Source organism: Electrophorus electricus, unplaced genomic scaffold, assembly GCF_041902795.1.
Source record: "Electrophorus electricus isolate QZ-2024a unplaced genomic scaffold, ASM4190279v1 Scaffold138, whole genome shotgun sequence".
NCBI classification, from domain to species: domain Eukaryota; kingdom Metazoa; phylum Chordata; class Actinopteri; order Gymnotiformes; family Gymnotidae; genus Electrophorus; species Electrophorus electricus.
In genome coordinates, this window is record NW_027658420.1 from 148,954 (window position 1) to 160,577 (window position 11,624).

Sequence of the window (11,624 nt, forward strand, 5' to 3'; positions counted from 1 at the left end):
AGGAAATGAATCTGCCCATTAAAGGGACCCCCCCCAAGCACTTTACCCAATACATGTATGTTAATACTCACTCACGTCATCAGTGACAAACTGGCAACCCAACAGGTACCATTTTGCTCGAGGACCCATAATCAGCCCATGTCAACTTGACCCAAGATTGTGGCTCTCTTCGCCTTATGGAATGTGTGGATGGGTGACTTAAACAAATTCAGGTTCTTTTTCACTGGGACCCCTGCAAGACACATGGGCTCCAAGAGAGTATTTTGCATTAATATCATCATATGTCTATGTTGTATCCTTTATTTTATAAATTAACACTATGCGAGAGCAAAGAATAAAGAGTGTGGAAGGAGTTTATTTTATTTCTTTAAGCGTTCTACAGAATAGAAAATAAAGGTTTGGCCTCTCTTTACGCACAATGGATAAGGCAGGGCGTACTGGGATTGCCATTGTGTTGTGGCAAGACATCATCTTCACTGCTCATTACTGTATACTTATTTGTGCAGCCCTGTTCTGGACTGACTCCTGTCAACATTGCAGGGAACAAAAAGGAACATATTTGTTGTCTGATATCATGTCATTACCTATGAAGGGGCACCTTCTGTGTAGTGTAAATACTGTGAAGCTCGTCCCTCACCTCTTGAAATGGCTCAGTGATGCCAGGGTTGGTTTTTGACACATATGAAAGGATTTATACTTTGATCTGTTAAGATGTTGGTAGAAGTGGCTCCTTTACACTGACTCCAGTTTGGCCTTTGTTGTATAATGGCTAATGTTATGGTTCAAAAAAGAATGAAACTGTCCAAGATCAGTGTTAAGGACCAGGTTCTACCTTAATCTAGCTGCATCTGGATGCTAATAGCCTAATGCTAGATTATGCCATCACATTTCCCTTTTATAAACTAACCTGTGAAAGGGAGAAGGAAGAATGGCCCTCTATCCTGTGTGGCTTTCCCACTCCCATGTGTTGGGACTGTTTTGAGGGTCGTTGGTGTAATTGGATTTTGGGGTGAATGTGGACCGGGCTTTGACAATTGACAAAATGTATAGAGCGGCTGGTCCATTTTTGGCTTTGTATGCAAGCATCAAGATTTCAAATCTGATGTGGTCAGTTACTTCATACTGCCAATGAAGTGAGCGCAGCAGTGGAGTGACATATGAATTTAGGAAGATTGAAGACCAGTGATGCAGCTGCATTATGGACAAGTTGTAGAGGGCTGATGGCTCTTAGAGGAAGACCAGCAAGTAGCGAGTTGCAGTAGTTTAGCTTTGAGATTACAAAAGACTGCACAATTACCTGGGCAGCTTCCTGTGAAAGAAAGGGCCGAATCCTTCGTATGCTACAAAGGAGAAATCTGCAAGACCAGGTCAGATTTGAAATATGAGTAGAGAATGACAACTGGTTGTCCAAAGTTATGCCCAGGCTACGAGCAGCTTCAGATAGTGATACCAGGGAGTTCTCGATGTACATAAGCTCGGCTTTACTGGGGTTGAGCCTCAAGTGGTGGCTGTCATCCATGACACAATGTCAGTCAAGCATGCTGAGATAAGTCTGGAGACCTGCGTATCGGAGGGTGGGAAAGAAAGAAATAATTGGGTGTCATCAGCATAGCAGTGGTAGGAAAAGCCATGAGAAGATATTACATCACCAAGAGAACAGGTATACAAAGAGAAGAGGGCCTAATACTGAGCCCTGGGGGACACCAGAGGAGAGTCTACATGGATTGGAAGTGGATCCTTTCCATGTTACCTAAATGGACTGAAAACATTTCCATGCAGAGCCAGTCACACCAAGGCTGGAGAGAACAGAGAGGAGAATGTTGTGGTTTACTGTGTCAAAGGCTGCTGAAAGGTCCAGAAGAATCAGGACAGAAGACAGTTTGGCAGCTTTAGCAGCATAAAGATTCGCAGTCACTGCTATGAGGGCTGTTGAATGTGCTGGATTGTAGCCAGACTGATGGGGATCATGCAGCTACTTCTGTGTGAGGAAACCAGATAATGAATTGTAAACTTCTCGTTCAAGGGCTTTTGAGAGGAAAGAGAGAAGTGATACTGGTCTGTAACTGGTTATGTTGGTGCTGTTGAGTGTGGCATTCTTGAGGATTGGTACCACCCTGGTGGTTCTGAATGCAGAATGCAGATCTCTTGAGATCGTCTAGAACAGAGTGGAGGCAATGGGATCCAGCGGACATGTCGGATTGCTGGAAGTCAGGAGTTGAAGAGTTTTTCTGAGCAGAGAGGGGAAAAAGAAGCCAGAGAGTTGGATGTACAGGAATGAACACTGGCTGGAAGAATGGGAACAGAGGAAAAGGACCGGCGGATTGCTGCAACGTTCTCCTCAAAGAAGAGGATCAGACAAGGTTCAGACAAGAAGCCTTGAATTAACAGAATCTAAGGCAAAAATAATTAAACTCAGAGCCTACCATACCCAATCAGAGAATGATCCCGGAGAAAAACCCAAAGGACTACAGGCCATCTTTTGCGCCATGCAGTTTACGTTAGCTGTCCTAATTCTCTAGGATCGCTTTCTAAATACAACGCTGCTGTATTGAAGGTGGCCCGCAACCCAGATAACAGTCGGTCAACGATCAATAAAGAATCAAATCTACAAAAAAAAAAAAAAAATGAAGCTGAAGCAGGCGGTTAAATAATGACCTAAACTATGATCTGAAGTAGTATGGTAGAATAGGGTGAACAACGATTGAAAGCTGTATATTCGGTGAGTGATAACCTGTAGAATATTGAGGAAAGGGATCGGGAGTTTGGGACGGCGGGGCGACACAAGGAACATGGGGGAGGAGAAGTGTTGGCATGGGGCGTAGTCGGTGTAGTAGCCACGGTTTGAATGAAGGAGACGGAAATATGTGTTTCTGTGAATAACAGATGAGTAGCTGTTCCCGCAGGCAAAACAGGGGAAAACGGAGTGGAATTGTTTGGTTTAGGGAAGGTGCACGGCCAAAGGAACAGACAAGAAAGTGCGACGAGTACGCCTGTTGTCTAATAGTGAGTGTAAAGAAACGTGGCGTTAAAACTGCTCAAGCGTATAAGAGTGAGGATAAATTATATGCTTAGGTGAAACAATATTATGCATGCCGTAATGGAAAGTAAAGCATACGTTTTATGCTCTCTCCATGATCCTTAACGCTCTTCATTTGGATGGTTTTCCAGCCGAATAGCTCTGATTCGCAAGTGTCTGGGTGATGAATGATAGTATTCACACACGCAGCGGGGCTCAAGGCATTGAACCAACGCATAGTGGAAGAGTTGGGAACGGATCATGGATTTTACATTGCACTGATCTTAAGATGTAACGTATTGCCTTTAAGGATTACTTTCTTTATTTCCATAGAACTGGGCAGTGTTTTGCAAAATTTCACGACGTGGATGTTGAAAAGTGCATTTTATTCCAGTCTGGAAAACCCCTGCGCTTGGATTTTCTTTGTGCCGCAAGGTCCTTAGCATTCGGATGTAGCCCCTCGCAAAGAAAGGCAAGTCGCCTAATTTTTGTAGTCTTTTTTCCCCTCACAGCGAATTGAGGGAACGACGCCTGTCTTCGCTTTGTGTTTTTCACCTTTTAACTTTTGGAGCCAAGTAAAACTCATTTTAAGCGTCGCATTGTCCTGTCCGCGTCGCTGTGCTCTAAGCCTGCAGTAATTTAATAGTTCTTGGCGTATTGGTGGATAGGGTTATTGGAATACGGTGAACTCGGTGCTGACATGCAAACAAAATGGAACCGGATTGATGAACCCTGCTGGGTATTCTTTCATTTCCTTTGTGTGGAGTCTCGTCAAATTGTTTCTTAAACCCAAATACTTGATTTCAATAAAATAATTCTTAATGTTTCCACTCATTTCACTTGTTTATTGTTTTGGTGGCTTGAAGTGCATGTTTTAATGTATGCTTACAGCAGTAATCTTTGTATCAGTAGACGCAAACTGTTTCCACCATACCTTATTGCAGTCTTCATTGGAAAATGGGTTTGGCTACGATTTAATCCTTAGCTCGCCTAACTCCAGTAAACGCGAGAGAGAACCGATACTGTGTGTCAAGCAGCGACTTAAGTTGTTGCAAAAGCTGGGATGTAGATAGTCCTGGTTATGTATTTACAATCGAACACCAACTTAAACTTTTCTTAAATGTAGGTGCGGCGTAAACTGCCTTAGATTCATGGATATTTTGATTACTGTACCAAACTTGGTCCAGTCCCAGCATTCGAGCTTTTCAATGAAGGCCTCTAAGCCTCGGCCTGTCTTTGCGTGGGTGTTGGGGGCGCCCTGAGTACCTCCCCTGCAATTCTTGTCCACTGTTACTCTGAGGCATTTAGGCCTTACCCTGTGCAGACAATGATCCGCTGAGCTGGTTACGTCGCTTGGCGACAAGTAATTTGAGATCACTGTTGATGGTTTACACCTACCTACAAAATGACAATGGGTCAAAAAAAAAAAATGCATTGTTTCCAAACCACAGAATAATGCAAAGAAAACACATTCATGGTACTAATGTTTTAACTTAGGATTAGTTAAGAAATCAGTATTTGGTGGAATATCTCAGATTTTGATTGCAGCTTGTTCATGCATCTTCAGGTGTTCTCCACCAGTCTTTCACACTGCTTGTTAAATAAGCTTTGATTACCTAATCAGAATCTCATTAAATACAAAGAGCTGTACATGTGGTGGAATTCAACAGACTGTGGAATTGAAATCATTGCCAAATGCAGAGATACTGATTGGGACTGATCTCTTAATTTTCTTCGAGAGTTATGTTTTTATATATGAGTTTTTATTCTAACCTTTATTATAAAATGCATGGGGTTATGGTCCCATTCTATTCTGTTCAAACGTAGGCCTACTGTTTTTACAATTCCTGTGAGAAGCGTGTGTGTGTGAGAGAATCCAAGAGCCCCTATTTGAGATTGATGCGTGGCATGTGTTGGGAGTCTGCCCTCGACAAATGGTATCCTTGACTGTATTACCAGTTTTGTAAACAATCCCTGACAAGTGGGTGAGTAAGAAGTGCATGCACACAGACACAGCAGAAAGAGGAGGTCTGTGTTTTTGGCTTCCTAATCAGGAAAGCTTGCGTTCCCTTCATATACAGCCAATCAGAGAGAAGGGGACAGACATTTAGAAATAGAAAGTGAGGAAAGTTGTGGTTCTTCATTAAAGGAATTGGATTAAGAGTCACTATTCTTAAGAATGTGTTTAGTACCTACTCAGGCACACACAACAGCTTCTTCAATGACAGTTGCTGCTGTTATTTTAGAGCTGACCACACACACAGACCCAGGTAAACATACGAACAGCTCACTGACATATTTTTGCTCTCCCCAGAAATAGGGTTGTGTGGTTAAAGGTCATGTAACCATAGAAACCTAGCCCCCACACTGTTCACTGCTCCTGTACCCTCTTATTCATTCCTTTGGTAAGAGCCAAGCTTGGTAACCCTGGAGATGATGGGAGATGGCTGGTGTGTGTGTGTGTGTGTGTGTGTGTGTGTGTGTGTGTGTGTGTGTGTGAGAGTGATGAGACCTTGTGGTGAGTGTGAGAATTGTGAAAGTACCGATTCACAAAGTTGTTGAACGATGAGCCTGTTTTTGTAAATTGCTTCCTTAGGGTGAAAAACATTTAATACCTTGAAGGTGAAGTGGTGTGTAATGCTATTTTCTGGTTTGTTCATTATTCTTGCACAGTTCAATTAATAGATGAAGACTACAACCTTTGTTTCAATTTTCAGTGTGTATTCAAGATGTTCATTTTCAAAATGTGACTCAATTTTATACTATCACTGTTCTGGGACATTAATGGATTCATTGAAATATATAAAAACAGATCTTTATAGATCTCTACATATTATGGTGTTGCTCTGATTTTATATGCACTTGTTCATTCTGAATGAGAACAGATTGTAGTGAAATTGTGGGCACTTGTAGCTCACCTTTAAGAGCAGATAGAGCTTTGTGCTGACACCACCAGTCTTTGGTTTGATTAACAGGGAGCGTGTTCACTCTGAGATGTGTTGCTCTGGATTATGGTATTTGCTTTAAAGGTATACTTATTACTCTTCCTCCCTCAGGTTAGTCCTCCTCCTCCTCTTCAGCCTTCAAAATAGATTCTCTCAGGAGTAAGGTTGAACTGCTGCAGCTGCCGCTGGCTCTATCCTCTAAATCTATCTCAGAGCGCAAAACTCAACTGGGCATAGCAACAAAATGTTCCAGGAGGCGGAGCTGGGGTCCACAAACCCCGCCCACTGGCCCCAGACATGGACAACGAGTCACAGTACTCGGGCTACTCCTACAAGTCCTCCCATTCCCGTAGCTCTCGCAAGCACAGGTGCGTATGCCATTTCCCGACATTCTTCCCTTTTGCCTAAATGTGGGTGGGCATTGATGTTTTGTCTAGAACATACAAATGTGAATGTACACTACTGCAAACACTGAGGGTACCACCGTATCGTTATTTAACGATTATCCATTTTATGTTGCTTTATGTACCAACTTGGAGTATACTGTGTATATAAATGTTTATATACATCTGTGTGCGCATGCGTGTGTGGTGGTGTTTCAGGGATCGGAGAGACAGGCACCGCTCTAAGAGCAGGGACAGCAGAGGGGACAAATCGGTCACTATCCAGGCTCCTGGAGAGGCCCTGCTGGACACAGAGTCCACACGTGGAGATGATCGAGTCCATGTTTTCACTTCATACCTCCTCCAGCCTGGAAAACCATTCCACTATAGCTTCAGACCATAAAAAGTCTATAGTGCTTCAAAATATGAATGATTGACTTTTTTTTTTTTTTTTACTGAAATGTTGGACTGGGCATCTCATGTCTCCTCATGCAGTGTCAGAAATTTTGCTCTAAAATCTCGCAGTACACATATACGCAACACGCGTATAAAAACAACCAATAGGGAACAGCCTGCCATAGCTCACATGCCAACTACAAATAACAGTGGTATAGCAAAATGAGCATGAAGTATGTGGGACACAAAAATATTTTGTGCAGTTGTGGCAGCAGATAGAATGCCTTTTTGATGTCACATTTTTGTGACAAAAGCACAATATCTTAATGATCTAGCATGATAGTTTCCAGAAAATCTGTATCATGTAGTCCGATATTGAGAACAACTATCGATGGAGCACTGTGCCATGGAGTTTGGTCAAGGTTTCAGATGCATCGTCTTGTACAGTTTGAAATGCAAAACAATGTTTAAGACTGCTGGAATTGCACAGTGCAAAGGCAGGTTGGGGTGAGTACCAATGTTAGCTGGCATGCTTTTGTTGTAGACTTGATGGCCGATTCATTGTCTTTTTTCCAAGTCAAGCTTCCACACATTCACACTTGACACTGTAACCTCATCAGCATGGTATGTTACTCTACAAGTCAAGTTTTCAGAACCAACTGATGGTGAATGACATCTCAAAACTATTCTTGAACGTACTTTTTCAGATTTGAATTCCTTACTGAGAAGTTTGAAAGAACTTAGGAGTCGTTGTTGAGTTAAAAAAAAATGTGTCTGGAGTGTGAATGGCCATCATAACTTGCATTTTTCATCGGAGCCTTGCTCACTAAAGCTGTTATTTTAACTAAGCCTACTCGCTGGTTGAGTTAGCTAGACAGGCAAGCTTGTTAAGGTTTAATTCCCGAAGTTTGGGCCCTGCTGTCGGCTTGAATGTCAACACGTAGCCCCCAGGAGAGAGAGTTTCGCCTGTGAGCTAAGAAAGGGGGAGAGAGACAAGTACTCATGCATGTGAGCACACAGCTAGACAACATGGAAAAAAGACACCCAACATGCAGCAGGAGTGGCTAAAGCCATACAGAAAACATGAGTACATGAGAAAGTGTTTTTCATGAATATAGTGGAGTGTTCTGATAACAATTTGGTTTGTTTATTTCATAGAGCTTCAAATATTGCATTGATGGAACCAAATAGACATTTAGGAGGAATTTGCCATACTTGCCATACGTCCTTCGCCATATGCATTCTTGCATTTTTCTCTTTGCTGTTTTCTGTTATAGTCATAAATTCTACATATATTTATTGAGAAAATCCTTTAAAGAGGCGCATGTCCATCATCACGTTTTATTTGTTTGGCTTTTTTTTTGGTGTTAGATTCACTATTGTAAACAAAATTACTTTTTTTGCATTTGATGTTGATATCATTATGGCAGGATTTAGTGGAGGTACTGGTGTCTATATTAGATGATTAAATACACCGCACCAGCAGTTCTGAATCTTTGTGTTAAATAATCTATGCTGATTGTCACGATCAGTCCCTTCCATGTTCCGTGTTTTCCATGTCTTGTGTTTTGTTCCGTTCCACGGTTTCATTTTGTCCTCACACTGATTGCGTACACCTGTCCCTCGTTTCTAGTTCATGTATTTAAACCCTGCTGTGTGCCTTGGTCGTGGCTGCCTGTACACGGGCATCTCGTCGTTCCCGGAAGAAGCAGGGTCACGTTTATTTTGATAACGACGAGATCCCAGGTAAGCGTCTACCCGTCTTGACCAACGCTGCAGGGGGGAGCAGCCTGCAGCGCAAGACGTGAAACCACGGAAACAGGGAGTCCAGGAGGGTGGCCAATCGTGACATTATTACACTCAGGAATTAAAAAAAATATATTGTAGCATCCCATGAAATGTGATCTTTCACACATAATGAGAGCAGTTGGCAATGAACTAAAACTCAATTAAATATATCAACTTCCCCTTAAGCCTCTCATATACTCCACATTTAGGAACAAGCCTACTCCTACACAATAAGCAGTGCGGTATATGAAAAGAGCAGGCGTATCAAATAAACAGAGCAACATGGTTAAGGTCCAGCCAGATATGTAAATGTCTGCCAGAACATCCAGTGTGTGTCTGCCGTTCGGTCAAAACTGGATCAGTCCAGAGGCCGCCCCGTCAGATCTCTTTTGAACAAAACAGTGGTCGAAATGCTGTTGAGAACAGTTTTACAGTTACAACAACAGAAAAAAGACTCAAATATATGCTGGATGGTTTATTCATTAAGGGAGAAAGCTGTCTCTCTTGTGAAGGATTTGCCACAGAGACCTGGGCATGTGGTATGGTCTCTGCACGGTGCCGTCGTTACGCTCCAGACCCTCCACTAGAGGAGACAGAAACATCACAGTGGAAATAAAAACAATATAGTCCTGATGATTGGCATATGTGTAGTAGCTTGAGAGTGAAATGTGTGTGTGAGTGTGTGTGAAGGATTACTCCATAGATCCCTTTATGTGCTCGACTGTTTCATAAACGGAAGCGAATCCAGGGAGAGAGAAGTCTGGAGGAACGTCCTGCCAGTCAAAGCTAGGCAGACATCTCCCTAGTTCTGGGTGGAGGGAGAGACAGAAAATAATATGACTAACAATTAAACCTGCTGACTTATCACTGCAGGTATAAGTACTTTCCTGGTGGTTTGGTTATGTTTTGGTACATAGCATAGTCAAACTGTTACAAAACAGAATGGACAAATAGACAGGTAGTTGTGTAATCCTGCTGTCTGTACCTGGTTTACTTGGGGTGTAGAAATATGGACAAAGCTCTTGATTGAGGATGTCTTGGACACTCTGTAGTGGAAATGCATGTGAAAATCTCATTAACATGCAGAATGCTATGTATGCACAAATGCTATGTATGCGTGAGTGGCTAAGCCAATGCATGAATTACATGTACAAAGAGTTGCATATTGCAAAGACTTTTGATACGACAAATTCTGTTCTGTCAAGAGTGAGGTGAAGGTTTATTTCTCAGAGATGAAGCTGGTTACATTGCTTATTTGCAGTGTGAGGTTTTACCAATGTGGTTTGGGCGAGGTCAAGTCTAGGGTCACAATACTGCTGCTGAAAGAAGTCTTTAGGCAGGGCATTTGGGGCATACGCCTCTGGGGGCAACTTCCAGAACTCTGAAGGGCATTTTTTAACACAGACCTGCAAACCAACGCACAAACACACAGAGTGAAGGAGATCTTATTTGAGTAGCTAAACACAGTGTTGCTTTTTTTAATTTCTATCTACACTATTTACACATTGTTCATTGCATGATACAGCAAAAGGCTCCCAAACCAAGCAGCGAAAAGAGACCCAAGCCCCCAGAATTACAAACTGGCATTCACATATTACATGCTAAACTGTTTTGTAATAAATGAGTCTCATGTGCATATTTCTAAAAGGCTACTGACATACGTGTTTGGTTTCTGTACAATGTCAACAGGACATTTGTATGGAAATCTCACTTGAGTGGTTGGACACTGGAGACCCTCTAGAGTGGCGTCCATTTCTGTCGTTGCTCTGGCACACTTCAGAAGGTCAAAGTAGAGGATGTTTGGTTTGTCACTGAAACACGAGAGGATGCAGGAAACAAATGCAGCTTGACACATGAATATTAGCCAATTAAATAAACAATTTTTATTCAATTTTTTGAGTATGTGTATCAGGATTCAGTGCTGAAGAGTCACAACACTACCCAGCTAAGTGTTCTTTCTTCGAGGGTGAATTTGACAGGGGTAACCAATAAACTCTGCAGTGTTGTGACACTCCTAGACATGAGTTTGGACCCCTTGGTTTAGAGACAATCATTAAACACAAGTGATTTGATTGGTTCCACTTGTTGCTGTGCAGTGCCAATCATGAAAATCTTAAAGCTAAAGTCTAACCCATCTTGTCTTGTTGATGTTTCATGTTTCCACATGATTTGCACCTGCACAGCTCCATTGTAACCCTAGTCCGACTCACTAAAGTCCATTCGAAAGAATACTGACGGTGTTCCTTACATACTGGGTGTGCTGTTTTGGTATTCCTGTGAAGATATAAATACCAATCCAGTATGTGAGGGACTTACACATTGACTCCAGCTCCACAAAACATCCCAGTGGAGTTCTGGGGCAACACGACATGACGAGAGTCTCCAAGCAGCCACGCTGTGTTAGAACCTCCGTTAGAAGGATATCTCACAAGCCATACATGGGTAAAACACCTTCCGCTTGAGCCCACAATAATAATGATTTTTTTCCCCAATGAAAGTGTAGTTGGAAATGTTTCTTACCCAGGGAGCGAATAAGAATATAGGTGACAATGGCAGCCACAAAAATAATACAGCAGATAATGTCTGCACATCTCCTGAACAAAAACAAGAAATATTATTACACATTGGGCAGCTTCCTGTGAAAGAAAGGGCCGAATCCTTCGTATGCTACAAAGGAGAAATCTGCAAGACCAGGTCAGATTTGAAATATGAGTAGAGAATGACAACTGGTTGTCCAAAGTTATGCCCAGGCTACGAGCAGCTTCAGATAGTGATACCAGGGAGTTCTCGATGTACATAAGCTCGGCTTTACTGGGGTTGAGCCTCAAGTGGTGGCTGTCATCCATGACACAATGTCAGTCAAGCATGCTGAGATAAGTCTGGAGACCTGCGTATCGGAGGGTGGGAAAGAAAGAAATAATTGGGTGTCATCAGCATAGCAGTGGTAGGAAAAGCCATGAGAAGATATTACATCACCAAGAGAACAGGTATACAAAGAGAAGAGGGCCTAATACTGAGCCCTGGGGGACACCAGAGGAGAGTCTACATGGATTGGAAGTGGATCCTTTCCATGTTACCTGATAGGACTGAAAAAAC

The 11,624-nt window shown here is 42.4% G+C and overlaps 1 protein-coding gene across 1 annotated transcript; it reads left to right on the forward strand.

The window, feature by feature from the left end:
- Positions 1-2,375: 2,375 nt before the first annotated feature.
- On the forward strand, positions 2,376-6,909 carry LOC145654602 (vang-like protein 2). Its single transcript, XM_081708799.1, has 3 exons — positions 2,376-3,003; positions 6,073-6,329; positions 6,564-6,909. The coding sequence occupies exons 2-3, from the start codon at positions 6,259-6,261 to the stop codon at positions 6,745-6,747; spliced, it is 255 nt and encodes an 84-aa protein (XP_081564925.1). The 5' UTR covers positions 2,376-3,003; positions 6,073-6,258; the 3' UTR covers positions 6,748-6,909.
- Positions 6,910-11,624: the final 4,715 nt, after the last annotated feature.